Source organism: Zea mays, chromosome 2, assembly GCF_902167145.1.
Source record: "Zea mays cultivar B73 chromosome 2, Zm-B73-REFERENCE-NAM-5.0, whole genome shotgun sequence".
In the NCBI taxonomy this organism is placed as follows: domain Eukaryota; kingdom Viridiplantae; phylum Streptophyta; class Magnoliopsida; order Poales; family Poaceae; genus Zea; species Zea mays.
The window spans coordinates 200,836,836-200,859,678 of NC_050097.1; the positions used below are offsets into that span (position 1 = coordinate 200,836,836).

The window sequence follows — 22,843 nt, forward strand, 5'->3', positions numbered from 1 at the left end:
ATGACGCCAGGGTCAGGCCGCCATCCGCATCTAGTGGCGTCGGCCAGAACCTGGCTGCCGCAGCGATGCTTCTCCGCGCGATGCCGGAGCCATCAACCACCGAGGGCCGGCGAATCCAGGGGGAGCTCAAGAATCTCCTGGAAGGCGCCGCGGTCCGACGGGCTGAGAGCTCTGCCTCCTGAAGGCAGGGATACCCCTCGGAACCTCATGTCGCGACTTCCCGATTCATGCGGGAAGCCTCGGTCTACACCGGGCGCACGCGCAACACCGCGCCTGCGGCCCCGGGCCGCCTCGGCAACGAGCACCATCACCGCGACCGTCGGGCCCACCTCGACGAGAGGGTGCACCGAGGCTACCACCCCAGGCGTGGGGGACGCTACGACAGCGGGGAGGATCGGAGTCCCTCGCCCGAACCGCCCGGTCCGCAGGCCTTCAGCCGGGCCATCCGACGGGCGCCGTTCCCGACCCGGTTCCGACCCCCGACTACTATCACAAAGTACTCGGGGGAGACGAGACCGGAACTGTGGCTCGCGGACTACCGTCTGGCCTGCCAACTGGGTGGAACGGACGATGACAACCTCATCATCCGCAACCTCCCCCTGTTCCTCTCCGACTCCGCTCGCGCCTGGTTGGAGCACCTGCCCCCGGGGCAGATCTCCAACTGGGACGACCTAGTCCAAGCTTTTGCCGGCAATTTCCAGGACACGTATGTGCGCCCCGGGAATTCCTGGGACCTTCGAAGCTGCCGGCAGCTGCCGGGAGAGTCCCTCCGGGACTACATCCGGCGATTCTCGAAGCAGCGCACCGAGCTGCCCAACATCACCGACTCGGATGTCATTGGCGCGTTCCTCGCCGGCACCACCTGCCGCGACCTAGTGAGCAAGTTGGGTCGCAAGACCCCCACCAGGGCGAGCGAGCTGATGGACATCGCCACCAAGTTCGCCTCCGGCCAGGAGGCGGTCGAGGCCATCTTCCGAAAGGACAAGCAGCCCCAGGGCCGCCCGTCGGAAGATGCTCCCGAGGCGTCAACTCAGCACGGCGCCAAGAAGAAAGGCAAGAAGAAGTCGCAAGCGAAACGCGACGCCGCCGACGCGGACCTTGTCGCCGCCGCCGAGTACAAAAACCCTCGGAAACCCCCCGGAGGTGCCAACCTCTTCGACAAGATGCTCAAGGAGCCGTGCCCCTATCATCAGGGGCCCGTCAAGCACACCCTTGAGGAGTGCGTCATGCTTCGGCGCCACTTCCACAGGGCCGGGCCACCCGCGGAGGGTGGCAGGGCCCGCGACGATGACAACAAGGAAGATCACCAAGCAGGAGAGTTCCCCGAGGTCCGCGACTGCTTTATGATCTACGGTGGACAAGCGGCGAATGCCTCGACTCGGCACCGCAAGCAAGAGCGCCGGGAGGTCTGCTCGGTTAAGGTGGCGGCGCCAGTCTACCTAGACTGGTCCGACAAGCCCATCACCTTCGACCAAGCTGACCACCCCGACCACGTGTCGAGCCCGGGGAAATACCCGCTCGTCGTCGACCCCGTCATCGGCGACGTCAGGCTCACCAAGGTCCTTATGGACGGAGGCAGCAGCCCCAACATCATCTACGCTGAGACCCTCGGGCTCCAGCGCGTCGATCTGTCCTCCGTCCGAGCAGGCGCTGCGCCCTTCCACGGGATCATTCCCGGGAAGCGCGTCCAGCCCCTCGGACGACTCGACCTTCCCGTCTGCTTCGGAATGCCCTCCAACTTCCGAAGGGAGACTCTGACGTTCGAGGTGGTCGGGTTCCGAGGAACCTACCACGCGGTACTGGGAAGGCCATGCTACGCGAAGTTCATGGCCGTCCCCAACTACACCTACCTGAAGCTCAAGATGCCGGGCCCCAACGGGGTCATCACCGTTGGCCCCACGTACAAGCACGCGTTCGAATGCGACGTGGAGTGCGTGGAGTACGCCGAGGCCCTCGCCGAGTCCGAGGCCCTCATCTCCGACTTGGAAAGCCTCTCTAAGGAGGCGCCAGACGTGAAACGTCATGCCGGCAACTTCGAGCCAGTGGAGACGGTTAAGGTCGTCCCCCTCGACCCTAGTAGCGACGCCTCCAAGCAGATCCGGATCGGCTCCGGGCTCGATCCCAAATAGGAAGCAGTGCTCGTCGACTTCCTCCGCGCGAACGCCGACGTCTTCGCGTGGAGTCCCTCGGACATGCCCGGCGTACCGAGGGATGTCGCCAAGCACTCGCTGGATATTCGGGCCGGAGCCCGACCTGTCAGGCAGCCTCTGCGCCGATTCGACGAGGAGAAGCGCAGAGCCATAGGCGGGGAGATCCACAAGCTAATGGCGGCGGAGTTCATCAAAGAGGCAAAAAGCGCCAAGCTCAGTCCTGGTCTTGGGGTTTATCATCTCCAGGCGGGGCATCGAAGCCCACCCGGAGAGGATTGCGACCATCGCACAGCACCCCGAGCCCTTGTTGGGGGCACCCGGGGGCTACACGCACCCCCGGGAAGGACCGCTTGTCACCACCAAAGTTCTGAGGCTCGGAACGTACAAGCTGGCCAACAGTCAGGGCGAGGTCTACGGCAACGCTTGGAACATCCAACGGTTACGTCGCTTCTACCCTTAAGATGTTTTCAAGATTGTTCGTATACCTCGCTCCCACGCAAGTCTTAGTCGTCAAGGAAGGGTCAGCCTCGCCTCGGCAGAGCCTGACCCTCCCTCGGGGGCTAAAAAGGGGGGAACCCCCCTTTATCGCTCTGCGTCAAGATTGGGGAACCCCTCTGCGTCCAAAATTTTCAATCAAAAAGGCTTTTACGTTCCCCCGGCTATGTCAGAAGCAGGACCCCAAGGAGCGAACGTGGGTGCATGTAAGTGGCAAGGCCGACCGAGCCGAGGTACTCCCATGCCTCTGGGTTAGGGACATCTCACTCGTCACCCGCCACGAAAAGTGACCCCTACTTGGGGAAGCCACCCTGCTACTGACAGGCGAAGCTAGACACGCAAAATAAAAGGAAAAGGAGTACGACTTCATGCAACAGTAACAAAGTGTTCAGGCCTCAGCGGCCGCAGAAAGACACACGCGCATCCAACAGAAACTGTTCCAACAAGTTAGGCGTCGCCTTGGGAAGGAGCCGCGCCTTCAGCTCCGTCCCCACCTTCAATGAGGTCCATCTCGACTTTCGGCGACGGCGCAGGTGGGAGGATCTCCGCCTCAAAGGTGGTCGCCAACACTGCGCTCGGACCCGCGGCGGCCGCATCGAGCCTCTGGACTTCTGCCAGGGCGGCTTCATCTTCGTCGGGAAGGCAATACCCCTCGCTAACCCGCTCCAGGTCCACAACGTAGTGGGAAGCGAGCACGGCGAAGGCCCGCCTGACGCCGTGGTGTAGCGCCTCGCGGAGTCTGCCGCGCACGTGATCGCCCAAGACTTGGAGGCGACTTTGAGGGGAGCTTCCTGAGGGAACGTCGCCGAAGACAAGGATCCGGTAAACGTCCGAGACGGCTTCAGACATGGCCGCGTGGTCAGCCTCCATCCGCTCGGCCGCCCCGGCAAGCGCCTCGGCAAGTGCCTTGGCGGACTCATCAAGGGCGGACTCGAGCTCTGCGAATAGCCAGAAGAAAGATCTCAAACACAAGCAGAGGAAACAAACAGGAACGAAAACCAAGGATGGCCAAGGCGTACCTCTGGCTCGGGCACGCTGCTCTGAGGCTGCGACCTGGGCTACGGCTAAGTCGGCTGCAAGGGTTTCGGCCCGGCTGTCGGCCTCGGCAGCCCGGCCCCGAGATTGGTCCCGCTCCTCGACAACCCGGTCAAGCTCCGACCGCTGCCGTTGCGCTTCTGCGCGCGCCGCGGCCGCCTCCGCGCGCGCCGCTGCCGCATCGGCTCTCAGGTCGGTGTAGAGCAACTGGAGGTCCGCTACCTCGGCACCCTGCTGAGAAAGGCGCGCAGTAGCCCCGGCGAGCGAGGTCCTCAGAGATCGCAGCGAGCCCCTGACGTCGACCTCGTGGCGGATGAACGACGACTTGGCGGCGCTCCGATCCGTTAGATCCTGAGGGAAGGAAGCGGGGCGTCATGAAGAACGCCTCGGTCACAGAAGAGAAAAGGTATGCCTGAAACCGTCACCTGGAGGATTTTGGGAATGTCCCTGCAGAAAACCTCCAGCGACGACCGGAGCGACCCCACCGTTGCTTCAGCACACTCGCGGAGCTCATCCCAGGACTGGTCCTCCCGTTCATCGTCGAGAACGAAGACGGGGTCCGAGGCCTCACGGGTCCGGAACCGGAGCAACTGGCGCCGGCCCTCGGAGCTCTACCGCACAGCGACGAGGCTGCCGCCCGGCGGGACGGATTGCGTCTCCACGCCCCCCTCTTCCGAGGCACCAAGCGCCAACGTATCAGCCGTCTCAACGTCGGCAGCAACCGATCGCTCTCCGACGGGGGCGACAACGACTTCAGTAGCGGCAGGCGCCGGCATGGCCGACACGTCCGGTGGGCTCGGGACCACGTCAGCGTCAGCCGCCTTCCCTATCACAATGGCCGCCTCGGCAGAAGAGCCAGCCTCGGGAACCTGCTCCACGGCGACCGGTGCCGCCTGAGCCCCCTGCGGTGGAACGCCTTGCGAGAAGGTCGGCTGGACGGCAAGGCCTGGAGCGGCGCCGGCCACGCAAGCCGGCGCCGTCTTAAGGGCCTTCCGGGGTGCCAGGTCGGTCAGGCCATGGCTCCGCTTGCTGAGGGAAAAAGGAAAATCACGGCCAGGACATATGAATGAAAAGCCAGGACGAAGACATTCCGAGATACTTACCCGCTCCGGGCCATGATCAACCGTGCCTGGGAGGAAGTCTCTTGGACCTCGACCCCCGGAACCACCGCCGAGGTCCGCTTCGCCGGAAGCTTAGGCACCACCCTCGCTTTGAGCGCCCTGGACGCCTGGGGGCTGACTGCCCAGGCACTGTCACGACGACCTGAGGGTCGCTCCCCTGCGCTGCCGGCGCGGGCGGTGGCTCTCGGGGAGCAGACGCTCCGGCCTGGCCCCCCGGGGTCGCCTCAGCTCTTCCAGCCGAGGGGTCCGGTACCCTCTCGGATTGCCCCCGCCCCTCGGGCTGGGACCTCGGCGTCCCGACCCCGGGGACTGACGGCATCAGCCCGCTCGGGGGCTGGTTTGACGGCTCCTGGCCAAACCCCAAGCCAGGGCTGAGGCCGAGGCGTGCAGCCATGTCGTCCTCCTTGTCATCATCTTCATCATCGTCGTCGTCGTCGGGCGTTTCCGGCGACGGCTCCCTCGGGAGCCCCTCCCTCTCCTGCCGGCGATGAAGCTTCTCCAAGGCATCTCGAGCCCGCCTCCGCTCACGGGCCTGGGCCTTCTCCGCGTCCTTCTTCTTCTTCTTCTCCTCCGCGGCGACCCGCCGCGCTGCTCGGTCCACCGCATCCTGCGGGACCCGTGGCAGGGAAGGCTTGTGCCACCCCACCTCCTGAAGAAGGGGGAAAAACCCAACCGTAAGAACCAGGAGCAACCCGATGCAAGAGGAAGGAAGAAGCGGACACTCACCAGAGTCACGCACCCTTGGTCTGGGCGCATCAAAGGCTAGGAGTAGGCGGTGGGGTCCGGCTTCCCCAATGTGACGGACACCCGCTCGTGGAGGGCGTCGAAGGGAAGAGGATCAGAGGACATCCGCGAGCCCTCCAAGTCAGCCTCCGGTGTCATCTCCCAAAGCGACAACCGTCGCTCCACCAAGGGAAGCACCCTCCGACGGTGGATGGCGGCAATCACTCCCGCAGCGGTGAGTCCCCCCTTCCACAACACCTCCAAGGCCTGGAGAAGGGGTTCCGTGGCGCCAAGCGTCAGCGGCAGTGGTGACTACTCGCTGGGAGAACGGCGGGAGCAACTCGCCGTCATTCCGGAGGTAGAACCACCGGCGATGCCACCCCTTGTTCGAGGACGCGAGGATGGCAGGAATATACAGCGACGCCCGCGACTGCCTTAGCAGGAGGGTGCAGCCGCCGGACCGCACCGCTGCGCGGACTTTCCTCTCCCCCGTCGGCGAGGCAAAAAGCTCCGCGAAAAAGAGATGGGTCCACAAATCCCAATGGGGGGCGATCCCCAAGTACCCCTCGCACACCGCTACGAAGATGGCGGCCTGCGAGATGGAGTTGGGGGTGAGGTTGGGCAACTCCACCCCGTAGTGGTGCAGGATCACCCGCATAAAGCGGCCCGCCGGCACACCGAATCCCCGCTCGTGGAAGGAGACGAAGCTCACGATGTACCCCGGCGGTGGGGACGGAGCGGCTCCGCCCACGGGAGGAATCCATTCCGGTCGCTGCACATCGGTGAGAGGGCGAAGTAAACCCTCGCCAACCAGATCCTCCAGATCACTCGCCGTCACCGTGGAAAAAGGCCATGGATCGCGCGGCGAGATGATGGTCACCCGGTCAGCCATCACCGAGCGGAAGGGATGGCGGCGCAAGGGGCAGGAAGGGCGGTTTCCTCTTCTCTGGCTAAGTCTCTCGGGTGGCGGTTTCCTCTTCTCTGGCTAAGTCTCTTGGGTGGCGGTTTCCTCTTCTCTGGCTAAGTCTCTTGGGTTACGAAAACCTAAGAAGGAGGCAGGAAGCGGAGCAAAGAACTGGCACCAGACCCTCTCCCGGGTATATAAAGACCAAGGCGAGACCGATTCAAACGTTCCGCCCGGACCGGACGCGGGATTCGAAAATGCAAAGCAAACAGCCGTTCCTCGGACAACTCGCGCACGCGCAACGACCGCCCCGCCAACCATTCGCCCCGTCGCATTAACTCCGCGGCGGGACAGGCGGCGCCTCTGGCAGGAAAAGCGGGCGACGCTTCGCCTTCGCCATAATGACCGCGCCAGTAAAGGTACGCCGCGTCGTTCGATTTCATATCCTTTTCCTTTTTTCCTCTTTCTCTCTCTCTTGCAACAGGGACCGGGAAAGGGGGATACCCCGAAAAGGGTCCTTCCCCGTGAAGGAACCAGGCTCCGAGCCTCCCTACTGATCAGAGGTTCGAAGGCTGGCCCCCCGAAGGGTTCGACAGCCGCCTCAGATCGCGTGGGCCCTACACCCACTACTGGTCAGAGGTTCGAAGGCCGGCCCCCCAAAGGGTTCTACGGCCGCCTCAGGCTACTCGGGCTCCGTGCCCATTACTGATCAGGGGTTCGAAGGCTGGCCCCCGAAGGGTTCACAGCCGCCTCAGACGCCGAGCGAGGGATGACCATGGGTACGTTCGATACATAACCAAGGCTCGGGTTGCGCTCTCGAGGTACCCTAGGACATTTCCGAGACCAGCGGGAGCGATCTTGTAACGGAATCCCATCAGAGGGAGGCATCGAGCCCTCGGACCCCGTCGCTAGGGGACCGGGTCCGGCAGATCACCCGCAGGTACTTTTGGGCGTGCCTCTGGGCCCCTAGCCGACCCCTAACGAACGGGGCATGGACGTCCACTCGGATTACCCGCTTGCAGCTCACCGGAGACACCATGTTCGGCGCCCATCGAGGGCAACATGGCGCTTTCCCCCCTCCTCCTTGCGGAAAGGCGACACAAGGGCGTATGTAAAAAAGCCGAGTCTGTCCCTGATCGCCCTCTCGCCCTGTGCAGAGGCTCGGGGGCTGCTCTCACAAACCCGGCTCCAGCCGAACCGTTGACAGCGTCAACATACCAGCCCGAGAACTTGGGACCCGACCGTACACCCGGGCTATGGCCAGCTCGCATGAGGGAACAACCAGACCAGCCGAAGCATTACGCGAGGCATTAAGACCTCGGAGGAGTGAAACCACTCCTCCGAGGTCTCGGGGGCTACACCCGGCGGGTGCGCTCGCGCGCACCCACCGGAACAAAAGCGCAACCGAGAAAGGCTGGTCCCCTTGCAAAAAAGTGCGACGAAAGCCTCCAAGCGAGTGCTAACACTCCCTTCGAGGCTCGGGGGCTACTGTCGGGGACCATAATTAGGGGTACCCTCAAGACTCCTAATTCTCAGCTGGTAACCCCCATCAGCATAAAGCTGCAAAGGCCTGATGGGTGCGACTAAGTCAGGGATCAGTCCATTCAACGACTCGATCACGCCTCGCCCGAGCCTAGCCTCGGACAAGGGCAGCCGACCCCGGAGGATTTCCGTCTCGCCCGAGGCCCCCCTCCAACGGCGAACATATTTCCGGCTCGCCCGAGGCCCTGCCTTCGCTAAGAAGCAACCCTGACTAAATTGTCGCACCGACCGACCAAGTCGCAGGAGCATTTAGTGCAAAGGTGGCCTGACACCTTTATCCTGACGCGCGCCCCCCAGCAGAGCCGAAGTGACCGCCGTCACTTCGCCGCTCCACTGACCGGCCTGACAGAAGGACAGCGCCGCCTGCGCCACTCCAACTGCGGTGCCATTTGACAGAGTGAGGCTGACAGGCAGTCAGGCCCCGCCGGAGGCACCATAGGAAGCTCCGCTTCGCCCGACCCAGGGCTCGGACTCGGGCTAAGTCCCGGAAGACGGCGAACTCCGCTCCGCCCGACCCAGGGCTCGGACTCGGGCTAAGTCCCGGAAGACGGCGAACTCCGCTCCGCCCGACCCAGGGCTCAGACTCGGGCTAAGTCTCGGAAGACGACGAACTCCGCTCCGCCCGACCCAGGGCTCGGACTCGGGCTAAGTCCCGGAAGACGGCGAACTCCGCTTCGCCCGACCCAGGGCTCGGACTCGAGCTAAGTCCCGGAAGACGGCGAACTCCGCTCCGCCCGACCCAGGGCTCGGACTCAGGCTAAGTCCCGGAAGACGGCGAACTCCGCTCCGCCCGACCCAGGGCTCGGACTCGGGCTAAGTCCCGGAAGACGGCGAACTCCGCTCCGCCCGACCCAGGGCTCGGACTCGGGCTAAGTCCCAGATGACGACGAACTCCGCTTCGCCCGACCCCAGGGCTCGGACTCCGCCCTAGCCTCAGCCGACGACCTCCGCCTCGCCCGACCCAGGGGCTCGGACTCGGCCTCGGCCACGGAAGACAGACTCGACCTCGGCTTCGGAGGAGCCTCCGCATCGCCCAACCTAGGGCGCAGGCCAGCCACGTCAACAGGAGGCGCCATCATCACCCTACCCCGAGCTGACTCAGGCCACAGGGAACCAGACCAGCGTCCCATCTGGCTAGCTCCGCCAGATAGGCAATGATGGCGCCCCGCATGCTCTGTGACGACGGCGGCTCTCAGCCCCCTTACGGAAGCAAGAGGACGTCAGTAAGGACCCAACCGCTCCGACAGTTGTCCCTCCGCCAGGCTCCATCGCTCCTCCGACGGCCACGACATCACACCAGCTGGGTGCCAAAATCTCTCCGGCTGCCACGACGGCATGTACTTAGGGCGCTAGCTCTCCCCCGCTAGACACATAGCACTCTGCTACACCCCCCATTGTACACCTGGATCCTCTCCTTACGCCTATAAAAGGAAGGACCAGGGCCCTCTTAGAGAGGGTTGGCCGCGCGGGGACGAGGACGAGACAGACGCTCGCTTGGGGCCGCTCGCTCCCTCTCCCGCGTGGACGCTTGTAACCCCCTACTGCAAGCGCACCCAACCTGGGCGTGGGACGAACACGAAGGCCGCGGGATTCCCACCTCTCTCACGCCGGTCTCCGGCCGCCTCGCTCTCCCCCCTTCGCGCTCGCCCTCGCGCTCGACCCATCTGGGCTGGGGCACGCGGCGACACTCACTCGTCGGCCCAGGGACCCCCCGGTCTCGAAACACCGACACGGCCGTAAGGTGAGCTTCCTTAGGGTCGGCTTGGAATCTTGCACATATGCATACGGAAAGCAATATATCCGGTCTAGATGCACATAAATAGAGTAAGGAACCTATCATCGACCGGTATACCTTTTGATCCACGGACTTACCTTCCGTGTCGAGGTCGAGATGCCCATTTGTTCCCATGGGTGTCTTGATGGGTTTGGCATCCTTCATCCCAAACTTGCTTAGGATATCTTGAGTATACTTTGTTTGGCTAATGAAGGTGCCCTCTTGGAGTTGCTTTACTTGAAATCCTAAGAAATACTTCAACTCCCCCATCATAGACATCTCGAATTTTTGTGTCATGATCCTACTAAATTCTTCACATGTAGACTTGTTAGTAGACCCAAATATAATATCATCAACATAAATTTGGCATACAAACAAGTCATTTTCAAGAGTTTTAGTGAAGAGTGTAGGATCGGCTTTTCCGACTTTGAATCCATTAGTGATAAGGAAATCTCTAAGGCATTCATACCATGCTCTTGGGGCTTGCTTGAGCCCATAAAGCGCCTTAGAGAGTTTATAGACATGGTTAGGGTACTCACTATCTTCAAAGCCGGGAGGTTGCTCAACATAGACCTCTTCCTTGATTGGTCCATTGAGGAAGGCACTCTTCACGTCCATTTGGTAAAGCTTGAAGCCATGGTAAGTAGCATAGGCCAATAATATACGAATTGAATCAAGCCTAGCTACGGGTGCATAGGTTTCACCGAAATCCAAACCTTCGACTTGGGAGTATCCTTTGGCCACAAGTCGGGCTTTGTTCCTTGTGACCACACCATGCTCGTCTTGCTTGTTGCGGAAGACCCATTTGGTTCCTACAACATTTTGATTAGGACGTGGAACTAAATGTCATACCTTGTTCCTAGTGAAGTTGTTGAGCTCCTCTTGCATCGCCACTATCCAATCCGAATCTTGAAGTGCTTCCTCTACCTTGTGTGGCTCAATAGAGGAAACAAAAGAGTAATGTTCACAAAAATGAGCAACACGAGATCTAGTGGTTACCCCCTTATGTATATCGCCGAGGATGGTGTCGACGGGGTGATCTCGTTGGATTGCTTGGTGGACTCTTGGGTGTGGCGGTCTTTGTTCTTCATCCTCCTTATCTTGATCATTTGCGTCTCCCCCTTGATCATTGTCGTTATCTTGAGGTGGCTCATTTGCTTGATCCTCTCTTTCATCAACTTGAGCCTCATCCTCATTTTGAGTTGGTGGAGATGCTTGCGTGGAGGATGGTTGATCTTGTGCATTTGGAGGCTCTTCGGATTCCTTAGGACACACATCCCTAATGGACATGTTCCTAAGCGCGATGCATGGAGCCTCTTCATCACCTATCTCATCAAGATCAACTTGCTCTACTTGAGAGCCGTTAGTCTCATCAAACACAACGTCACAAGAAACTTCAACTAGTCCAGAGGACTTGTTAAAGACTCTATATGCCCTTGTGTTTGAGTCATATCCTAGTAAAAAGCCTTCTACAGTCTTAGGAGCAAATTTAGATTTTCTACCTCTTTTAACAAGAATAAAGCATTTGCTACCAAAGACTCTAAAATATGAAATATTAGGCTTTTTACCGGTTAGGAGTTCGTATGATGTCTTCTTGAGGATTCGGTGTAGATACAACCGGTTGATGGCGTAGCAGGCGGTGTTGACCGCCTCGGTCCAAAACCGATCCGAAGTCTTGTACTCATCAAGCATGGTTCTTGCCATGTCCAATAGAGTTCTATTCTTCCTCTCCACTACACCATTTTGTTGTGGCGTGTAGGGAGAAGAGAACTCATGCTTGATGCCCTCCTCCTCAAGGAAGCCTTCAATTTGTGAGTTCTTGAACTCCGTCCCATTGTCGCTTCTAATTTTCTTGATCCTTAAGCCGAACTCGTTTTGAGCCCGTCTCAAGAATCCCTTTAAGGTCTCTTGGGTATGAGATTTTTCCTGCAAAAAGAATACCCAAGTGAAGCGAGAATAATCATCCACAATAACTAGACATTACTTACTCCCACCGATGCTTATGTAAGCAATCGGGCCGAATAGATCCATGTGTAGGAGGTCCAGTGGCCTGTCAGTCGTCATGATGTTCTTGTGTGGATGATGAGCACCAACTTGCTTCCCTGCTTGGCATGCGCTACAAATCCTGTCTTTCTCAAAATGAACATTTGTTAATCCTAAAATGTGCTCTCCCTTTAGAAGTTTATGAAGATTCTTCATCCCAACATGGGCTAGTCGGCGGTGCCAGAGCCAACCCATGTTAGTCTTAGCAATTAAGCATGTGTCGAGTTCAGCTCTATCAAAATCTACTAAGTATAGCTGACCCTCTAACACACCCTTAAATGCTATTGAATCATCACTTCTTCTAAAGACAGTGACACCTACATCAGTAAAAAGACAGTTGTAGCCCATTTGACATAATTGAGAAACGGAAAGCAAATTCTAATCTAATGAATCTACAAGAAAAACATTGGAAATAGAATGGTCAGGAGATATAGCAATTTTACCCAATCCTTTGACCAAACCTTGATTTCCATCCCCGAATGTGATCGCTCTTTGGGGATCTTGGTTTTTCTCGTAGGAGGAGAACATCTTCTTCTCCCCTGTCATGTGGTTTGTGCACCCGCTGTCGATGATCCAACTTGAGCCCCCGGATGCATAAACCTACAAAACATGTTTAGTTCTTGACTTTAGGTACCCAAATGGTTTTGGGTCCTTTGGCATTAGATACAAGAACTTTGGGTACCCAAACACAAGTCTTTGACCCCTTGTGCTTGCCCCCAACATACTTGGCAACTACCTTGCCGGATTTGTTAGTTAAGACATATGATGCATCAAAAGTTTTAAATGAAATGTCATGATCATTTGATGCACTAGGAGTTTTCTTCTTAGGCAACTTAGCACGGGTTGGTTGCCTAGAACTGGATGTCTCACCCTTATACATAAATGCATGGTTAGGGCCAGAGTGAGACTTCCTAGAATGAATTCTCCTAATTTTGCTCTCAGGATAACCGACAGGGTACAAAATGTAACCCTCGTTATCTTGAGGCATGGGAGCCTTGCCCTTAACAAAGTTAGATAATTTCTTAGGAGAGGCATTAAGTTTGACATTGTCCCCCTTTTGGAAGCCAATGCCATCCTTAATGCCAGGGCGTCTCCCACTATAAAGCATACTACGAGCAAATTTAAATTTTTCATTTTCAAGTTCATGCTCGACAATTTTAGCATCTAATTTTGCTATATGATCATTTTGTTGTTTAATTAGAGCCATGTGATCATGTATAGCATTAATATCAACATCTCTACATCTAGTGCAAATAGAAGTATGTTCAACGGTAGATGTAGAGGATTTGCAAGATTTTAATTCTACAACCTTAGCATGTAATATATCATTTTTACTTCTAAGGTCGGAAATGGAAGCATTGCAAATATCTAATTCTTTAGCCTTAGCAAGTAATTTTTCATTTTCATTCCTAAGGCTAGCAAGAGTAATGTTTAATTCTTCAATCTTAGCAAGCAAATTATCATTATCATTTCTAAGATTGGGAATTGAAACATCACAAACATTTGAATCAACCTTAGCTAACAAATTAGCATTCTCATTTCTAAGGTTGTCTATAGTCTCATGGCAAGTGCTTAGCTCGCTAGATAATTTTTCGCACTTTTCTACTTCTAGAGCATAAGCATTTTTTACCTTAACATGTTTTTTGTTTTCTTTAATAAGGAAGTCCTCTTGGGAGTCCAAGAGATCATCCTTCTCATGTATAGCACTAATCAATTCATTTAATTTTTCGTTTTGTTGTATGTTTAGGTTGGCAAAAAGTGTACGCAAATTATCTTCCTCATCACTAGCATTATCATCGCTAGAAGACTCATATCTAGTGGAGGATTTGGATTTAACCTTCTTCTTTTTGCCGTCCTTTGCCATGAGGCACTTGTGGCCGACGTTGGGGAAGAGAAGTCCCTTGGTGACGGCGATGTTGGCGGCGTCCTCGTCGTCGGAGGAGTCGCTAGAGCTTTCGTCGGAGTCCCACTCGCGACAAACATGGGCATCGCCGCCCTTCTTCTTGTAGTACTTCTTCTCCTTTCTTCTCCCCTTTTTGTCGTCGTCCCTGTCACTGTCACTAGATAGTGGACATTTTGCAATAAAATGACCGGGCTTACCACATTTGTAGCAAACTTTCTTGGAGCGGGGCTTGTAGTCTTTCCCCCTCCTTTGTTTGAGGATTTGGCGGAAGCTCTTGATGACGAGCGCCATTTCCTCGTTGTCAAGCTTTGAGGCGTCGATTGGTTGTCTACTCGGTGTAGACTCCTCCTTCTTCTCCTCTGTCGCCTTGAATGCGATCGGTTGTGCTTCGGACGTGGAGGGATCATCTAGCTCGTTGATTTTCTTTGAGCCCTTGATCATATACTCAAAGCTCACAAAATTCCCAATTACTTCCTCGGGAGTCATTAGTGTATATCTCGGATTACCACGAATTAATTGAACTTGAGTAGGGTTAAGGAAAATAAGTGATCTAAGAATAACCTTAACCATCTCGTGGTCATCCCACTTTTTGCTCCTGAGGTTGCGCACTTGATTCACCAAGGTTTTGAGCCGGTTGTACATGTCTTGTGGCTCTTCCCCTTTGCGAAGCCGGAAGCGACCGAGCTCCCCCTCGATCGTCTCCCGCTTGGTGATCTTGGTTAGCTTATCTCCCTCGTGCGCGGTCTTGAGCACGTCCCAAACTTCCTTGGCGCTCTTTAATCCTTGCACCTTGTTATACTCCTCTCTACTTAGAGAGGCGAGGAGTATTGTTGTGGCTTGGGAGTTGAAGTGCTCGATTTGGGCCACCTCGTCCTCATCATAATCTTCATCCCCTACGGATGGTACCTGTACACCAAACTCAACGACATCCCATATACTTTTGTGGAGTGAGGTTAGATGAAATCGCATTAAATCACTCCACCTTGCATAATCTTCACCATCAAAAGTTGGTGGTTTGCCTAATGGGACAGAAAGTAAAGGCGTATGTTTAGGAATGCGAGGATAGCGTAAGGGGATCTTACTAAACTTCTTGCGCTCATGGCGCTTAGAAGTTACGGAGGGCGTGTCGGAGCCGGAGGTGGAAGGTGATCAAGTATCGGTCTCGTAGTAGACCACCTTCCTCATCTTCTTTTTCTTGTCGCCACTCCGATGCGACTTATGGGAAGATGCTTTCTTCTCCTTCCCCTTCCCCTTTTTTGCGGGACTCTTCCGATGAAGCCTTCCCATGGCTTGTAGTGGGCTTTTCACCGATGGGCTTGTCGCCGGTCTCCATCTCCCTCTTGGCGTGTTCTCCCGACATCACTTCGAGCGATTAAGCTCTAATGAAGCACCGGGCTCTGATACCAATTGAAAGTCGCCTAAAAGGGGGGTGAATAGGGCGAAACTGAAATTTACAAAATTAATCACAACTACAAGCCGGGTTAGCATTAGAAATATAATCGAGTCCGCGAGACAGGGTGCAAAACAAATTGCAAGCGAATAAAGAGTGTGACACGCAGATTTGTTTTACCGAGGTTCGGTTCTCGCAAACCTACTCCCCGTTGAGGTGGTCACAAAGACCGGGTCTTTTTCAACCCTTTCCCTCTCTCAAACGGTCCCTCGGACCGAGTGAGCTTTTCTTCTCAATTACTTGGAACACAAAGTTCCTACAAGGATCACCACACGATTGGTGTCTCTTGCCTCAATTACAAGTGAGTTTGATCTCAAGAAAGAATGAGAAAGAAAGCAATCCAAGCGCAAGAGCTCAAAAGAACACAACAAATCACTCCCACTTAACACTAAAGCTTTTGTGGAATTAGGAGAGGATTTGATCACTTGGGTGTGTCTTGTATTGAATGCCTAGCTCTTGTAAGTAGTTGGAAGGTGGAAAACTTGGATGACTTGAATGTGGGGTGGTTGGGGGTATTTATAACCCCAACCACCAAACTAGCCGTTTGGTGGAGGCTGTTGTCGCATGGCGCACCGGACTGTCCGGTGCGCCAGCCACGTCACCAGGCCGTTGGGTTCTGACCGTTGGAGTTCTGACTTGTGGGCCCGCCTGGCTGTCCGGTGGTGCACCGGACAAGTCCTGTAGTCTGTCCGGTGTGCCACCCGCGCGTGCTCTGCTCCTCTGCGCGCGCTGGCGCACATTTAATGCGTGGCAGTCGACCGTTGGCGCGAAGTAGCCGTTGTTCCGCTGGCCCACCGGACAGTCCGGTGTGCACCGGACATGTCCGGTGAATTATAGCGGAGCGGAATCCGAAGCTGGCGAGTTCAGAGTCGCTCTCCTCTGGAGCACCGGACACAGTCCGGTGTGCACCGGACATGTCCGGTGAATTATAGCGAAGCGCCTCTGAAAATTTCCGAAGGTGCGAAGTTTGGCTTGAAGTCCCCTGGTGCACCGGACACTGTCCGGTGGCACACCGGACTGTCCGGTGTGCCAGACCAGGGCTGCCTTCGGTTATCCCTTGCTCTTTTTGTTGAACCCATTTCTTGGTCTTTTTATTGGCTAAGTGTGAACCTTTGGCACCTGTATAACTTATAGACTAGAGCAAACTAGTTAGTCCAATTATTTGTGTTGGGCAATTCAACCACCAAAATCAATTAGGAAATAAGTGTAAGCCTAATTCCCTTTCAAAAGGCAGATTTTGCTTCCCTACGCATGTCGCGTATGCGATCATTAATGTAAGAATCAACGAGCTGAGATCCATAACGCATCTTCTGTCCCATTAGTCTCTTGGACTCTATTGTGCGCATCACCTCTCCTTTGTCGTCGTAACTCTCTCAACTGCATTTCCTCGTCTCCTACAAAAAAATAGTAAGTACCGCTATAACATTACAGCTGGTGCAAAAAAAATATCAAACTCATCGTAATCGACCATATGTCCACAAAAATATCCAACACCAAGCTCGGAAGGAACTAATCCATACTTAGCTTCAATACCACATTTGCAGAGTACTGGATCAAATTTCAACTCTTCTTTCGCCCACTAATTGTATCTCTTTTCCTTTACCTCTAGCTCTGGCCAATGTGACAAAGGACCATACAACCACTCTCTGAAACGACATTTACGCCACCCGTATGGCTGCAGGAGAAAAACTAGTAATTTATTGTAAAAAATAACTAGTTCATACATTTAGCGTATCGATGGGCTCACATAATCAATGTTCGGACAACAGAACTGCTTCTCATAGTCTTCGTCGATGACAGTACGGTCTCCACAATCGCATCGAGGCGGTGAGTCCATCCGTCTTTCTGTTGCTACCTCCTTCTCCACATCCGTCATTGGTGGAGGATTCGGGGGAGGAGGTACCCAACGCTTAAAACACTCATGACTAGTCCTTCCACTCAACCAATTAACGAAAAGAAGATATCGAGGGTCAAATTTATCAGGACCGTCGATCCACTGGAAAAAGAAACACCTCTGGTGCCCGTAAAACAATGGAACGAAGCACTATTACAAATCTACAAAATAATGAATGCGAACAAAATTAAGTGACAAGTCATAAGCTACGTAAGTCCAAACTGCCACAAAGGTAGTAGCAGCGAGCAACCGTGTCTGGATGTTGAGATTGATGTACCCAAGCCAGTCTGCCACAGTCACAGTTAGGCACGAGGAGTTCAGGAGGAACAGGAGCATCCTTACTAGATACGTCCGGATATAACTCCCGAGGACGACCTCTCTTCTGCCACAACGCCTCTCGGTACATGTCTTTCATCTAATAAATGATTATAATTATCACTTGTACTTAATATGCTTTATAATAGGTTTACACAAACTATCAAATAAAATATACTCATCATATTAATGATACTATATATATTATGAGCAACTATGAAACTAATAATCGAAATGATAATATAATAAGTTTACACAAACTATCAAACTATGAAACTATGAGCAACTATAAAACTAACAACCCAATATACAAAACAAATCAGTTGGACACCATACCTTAGTCTACGAAGTAAACCACCTCGAATCTTTGAATCAAAATAAATTTGACGAAGTTTTGAAATGAGAGGAATTGTGCTGCTCTCGGCCAGCAGCGCGGCTGTTTTATAGGCCTCCGTAGCTCGGCGCCAAGATCTGTGGCGCCGAGCTACGAGGCCGCGTCGCCGCCACATCGATGCCAGGTCAGCCCTAGGCGCAGGTAGCCGTTGCTGCCACGTCATACCTCGGCGCCATAGGCTGTGGCGCCGAGCTGTGTTATCTCGGCGCCACAGCCTATGGCGCCGAGCATCGGGTCCAAACTTGCAAATAAAATTTCTGGGGATTCAAACGTAAATATTTTTTAAAAGTAGGGCTGAAAAAGAAAAAATTCGGGTAGACTTCACGGTGTTTGATAGGCAGACTACAAACTGGGCCCAAAAATCAGATCAAATATGGGTCGATCATACTTGGGCCCTAGGGGCAGCTATCGGGCTTTTAGTTAGCACGAGCTAATAGCTGGACCGAGCCTAAACCAGGTTCACGTCGTAAAGGTTCCTTCGTTCTACACAAAGCGGCCCGAACCTGAGCTTCGTTTCGTAATACTGCGAGCACGTGACGCTCGAAGCAAATCCTCGCCGCCGCCGCCGCCACCACCATCACCGCAGCCATGAGAGGCGCCAACCGCCGCCGCACGGGAGCCTCCAGCTCGGCCTCCATCGCCTCTACGTCTACCAAGCGCGAACGCGAAGAAGAATCCGCCAGCGCCGCCGACGAATCGAGCGACGGCGAGGTGAGCTTTTACTCTTCCGACCTCCTCGCACGAATTCGCGGAGCGCTTACCAGAGTTCGCTGGCTCCCCCAGGAGGTCCCCTCGTCGTCCGCGTCGGAGTCGGAGTCGGAGAGCGGCGGCGAGGACGCGGAGCGGGAGCGGGAGCTGGAGCGCGCGCTCGCAGACGTGCCCTTCGGAGAGTTGCAGCGCGCGAGGGCCGACGGGTCGCTGGCGCGAGCCACCTCTGCGGCCAAGGCAGCCGCGGAGAAGAAGGCTCGCAGGGTTAGCAAGAGGAGGTTCGGAGATGCCCAGGCCCCAGCTGCTGTTGCCCCTTTCGTGGGTTCTGCTGTTCCCGGTGGCCATTGTTCCTAATATGGGTTCGCGTGTGTTTTCAACAGGCCTATGGAGATAAGCACGAAAGTGCGGCCACCGAAATTGAGGGAGGTGATACAGGTTCCCAAGAAGGTTAGTTGTGTTCAATTTGTTACATAAAAGATATCTGTTGAATTGATATTCAGTAACTGAAAACATTCATCATGAAAGAATGCAGTTTATATATTGACTTCCTTTACTTCCAGTTAGTGCTTTTATCTACATCTTATTTTCTTTTTCATGCAAATGTGTAATTATCAATCTGTCTTTAGAGGTTGTATTATGCACTCTGGGCATGTTTGGTGTGGCGCCTAAGCCGCCACACCGCGCCACACTTTTCAGCCACAGGTGTGGCGGCCGATCGGCCGCCACACCTGTGGCTGAAAAGTGTGGCGCGGTGTGGCGGCTTAGGCGCCACACCAAACACGCCCCTCTGTCTTCTAAATTCATATCAATTTCTGATACCGTTCTTTCCCATAGGTTGGAAGGGATCCAAGATTTGAGCCTGTATATGGATCTGTTGACAAAGAAGGGTAAGACTTGGTTACTCGGATGCATATGTAATTGTTCTTTAGTGTCCGCATATGGAATTGTTCTTTAGTGTCCAGTGTCCACACACATTCGGTTCATTTTTTATTTGTCAATCTCTGCTTTATCTTGATATACTATTAGAGGTTCTCCAGTGTGTTTTCGGTCTAATATGCTCTAAGCATGTATTTGTCTGCTTCCTATTGGTGGGTGAATTCGGACCCTAACCTATTTCACCCAATTGGTATTTCCATTCATTTTTCTTCTGAAAGCATTACTCCTCAAGTGTTATTTGCTTGTTCATTCTGGTACTGGCTGTAAGCTTGATGAATTCTTGGTTGGTATGCAGGTTTAGGAAAAGATACAATTTCTTATTTGATGAAGACTTTCCTGCTGAAAAAGAAGTGAGCTCAGTGTTCATATTCAAATGCATTGATTAGAAGATGTTTCTATTCGATGAAAATAATTCTATCCATATTTTTTTTGTAGAGACTGCAAAAAATGATTAAGAAATCTAAGGACCCAGATGCCATTGGAGAAATGAAGAGTCGTGTCACGTGGATTGTAAGTATACTTAACATGTTGGCTGTTACCATGAAAATTATCTTTTTTTCATAAAAGGTTGATGCTTATCTTGTGATAATCGGTGAGCTAAACTTCCTGAATTTTAATTTACTGATAGCAAATTTGGTTAACTTTTTGTCCACTGGATATATGATAGTTGATTGAAGTATGTTGACTATGTTCACTTCAACAGTTCAGTCCCAGTAGACAAAAAGGCAATGCTGGCCATACTGTATCACTAGAAACTAGAAAGAGTATCCATCATCGGTGAAACTCTTGGATATCTATGTTTATCCGCTAAAAGTATATTGTGAACATAATTATTTGTTATTGCATCACAAACTAGACAACAGTTGTGATTTTTTATCTGAATGGAGTTAGAATAAGATGATGTTAGCTGTTACGCCTTGCCAGAAACAAGCTGCTACAATCCACAAATGGTTGACATCTATGAGAGAACTTTTAAAAGCTGACCTTTGTATGCTTCTGGGAGCAATACGATTTATTGGTTTAGTTGATTCCTGGAATGTAACTACCTACAGGATAAGCAGGTGAAGTCTCATCCTCCAAAGAACGTTGAATCGGAAATCTTGCGTGAGCATATCAAGAAAGAGAGGGAGGCAGCAAAGGCTGGAAAACGACCATACTATCTGAAGAAATGTGAGTTCCTCAATCCCAATACCTCCTTCCTCTCCTCACTGTCTGTCTATCTTCTAATCAAATGGTTACTATCTGTTCCTCAACCTGATGGTTGATTTTTTTGTTCACCAGCTGAACTTCGCGAAAGGAAGCTGATGAACAAGTACAACGAGCTCAAGGTAAAGTCTACAAGGTTTACTGGGAGTTCTTTTTGAAAGCTGGGGTATTTGTCTCAGTTCATAAAATTCGTGTTCATTGCTCACAGGAGGCAGGAAAGCTTGATGCATTCATGGAAAAGCGACGGAAGAAGAATGCCTCCAAAGATCATCGGTTCATGCCATACCGACGTAGTGGAGATGCATAATAGTTTCCTAATTCTGGAGGCGAGCGAAAGGATGATTTTAGGACTGTCTTCTCATGGTGGCTGGACACTGGACAGTCAGTGTCTCTGTTACTTTGTTGCCCTAGCCGTACAATCGTTAGCTTCGTGCACAATCTACATTGAGCTTAGTAACACTTTTTTTTTGCTATACTAAATTATGGATATGTTCCGTTTTGCACAACCTCGTTTCAGCCTCTTTCCTACCTTTTTAAGAACGTTAGCACTCGTCCTGAATTGAGCAGTGGCAGATCTACAGAAGCATGTTTGCATTTTGTGGCGTTTTCTAGCTATCATCCACTTGTGTCATCTGGCAACAGCTCAAGCAAGAACATGGACATGATCACTTAAGCGCAGCTGGACCACAGCGCACGCAGCGACGCAAAGACCTCGATTCTGTATGTGTGTAGCTCCTAATGAACTATACCAATATAGGGATATGCATGACAATTATTGTTTGATGTGGAATGGGGGAGGAACCAGGAAATCGACACCACACAGAGCTGAACCCGAGTGAAATGGACCATGGGGAAAGAGGAACTAGAGGAGGTCGATCTCCAGTCAAGGTGGCCGAAGGAGATCGCCCTCTCTTAGAGATATTCTTCTTCGATGTCTCCTATTACAAACTATGGTGCTTTATATAGCTAGCACCTCTTTCTCTTAAGGAAACATTACTTGAGGAAATATACTAACAGGGAAACAAACTAGATCATATCTCTTAATTGAGGGAAACACTCTCCTCATTTATTCTTAAGCAATCTGCTAGTATAGGAACAAACTAAATCATATCTCCTGATTCCTTTTGCTTCTGCGGCTCCTTTCCTTTTCTGTGCCTAAATCATATCTCCTCTCTTGATTCCTTTTTGTTGCTGCTGCTGCTCCTTTCCTTTTCTGCGCCTTTGGTACTGTTGACCATAGAAGGAGTCTATAACACTGTTAGGTGCTGTTTGGTTGAGCAATTTTGGCACATAGTTATCAGATACGTTACATGCTGTTTGGTTAGATCAAATATGCAATGGATCACAACGCCATCGGATATAGACCATACGAACTCTACCGCTCACCACCCGACGCTATCTGATCCTGCATTGTTCCGTGCAGTGCAGGACAACGACTGTTATGCAAGCAGTCCTTCTATGTAAGCGTGCAAGTAAACCATCTGATTCATTAGATCATGAGCATTCAGAGCCTGCATCAAGTCATCCACCCTGTGAGCTAGTTGCTGCTCTCTTCTCAGTTCAGCACCCAGTGCAGCTAGTTGATAGCTCTGCTCTCCTCTGCAACAGATGCTCTGCTCTCATGTTTGGAGAAGTACACAAGGTCACTAGGTGCTGATTTGTCCAAACACTGGAAAACTAGCATCAGTTGTTCTTTACCAAATGGTGCAGCTAGTTGCTGCTCTCCTCTCGGTTTAGAAACAACTGATATATGTCTTAACCAATATATCATAGATCACATATATATGTTTTAATCAACTGGTAAATGTTCTCAAAATACAATATGGTGCACCAACCAACATTATATAAAAAAAACACAATTCAAAGGATGGTTTAGCAGTAAGGATGGAGCGAGCAGTTGTTTCTAAACCGAGAGGAGAGCAGCAACTAAAAATTGTAGGCTTGGATGCTTGCATATATTACAAACAATATATTGCTTTATAAAAACATCTTGTGAAATGACCACCAAAAACAGTATCATTACTTAATATTAATGTGTAGTAAACGAAGATTGTGCTTTGGGAGATGTGTGCAATAGGTTACAACAACGGGAACCTTATCATTTACAAATGTTAGGATTTTTTACTTAAGCAACACAGCCTAATTCAATCAGTTACTCCGAATGCTCAGATTAATATATCTATTCTACTTACTGTATATACATGCTTATAAACAAAAAAGTACTAATCACCACAACAGAGCAGTGTGGAG

At 52.6% G+C, this 22,843-nt stretch overlaps 1 protein-coding gene across 2 annotated transcripts; it reads left to right on the forward strand.

The window, feature by feature from the left end:
- The first annotated feature begins 18,146 nt into the window (after positions 1-18,146).
- On the forward strand, positions 18,147-21,130 carry LOC100282587 (uncharacterized). 2 transcript variants are annotated; one of them, XM_020547732.3, is made up of 9 exons: positions 18,147-18,454; positions 18,527-18,729; positions 18,832-18,898; positions 19,286-19,338; positions 19,683-19,737; positions 19,823-19,897; positions 20,449-20,557; positions 20,669-20,715; positions 20,802-21,130. In XM_020547732.3, exons 1-9 carry the CDS (start codon positions 18,332-18,334, stop codon positions 20,898-20,900), a joined length of 831 nt encoding a protein of 276 aa, XP_020403321.1. In that variant the 5' UTR covers positions 18,147-18,331; the 3' UTR covers positions 20,901-21,130. The 2 variants fall into 2 exon arrangements, with proteins under 2 accessions (XP_020403321.1, NP_001148967.1); NM_001155495.1 differs by having other exon boundaries at positions 18,224-18,454; positions 20,440-20,557; positions 20,802-21,099.
- Positions 21,131-22,843: the final 1,713 nt, after the last annotated feature.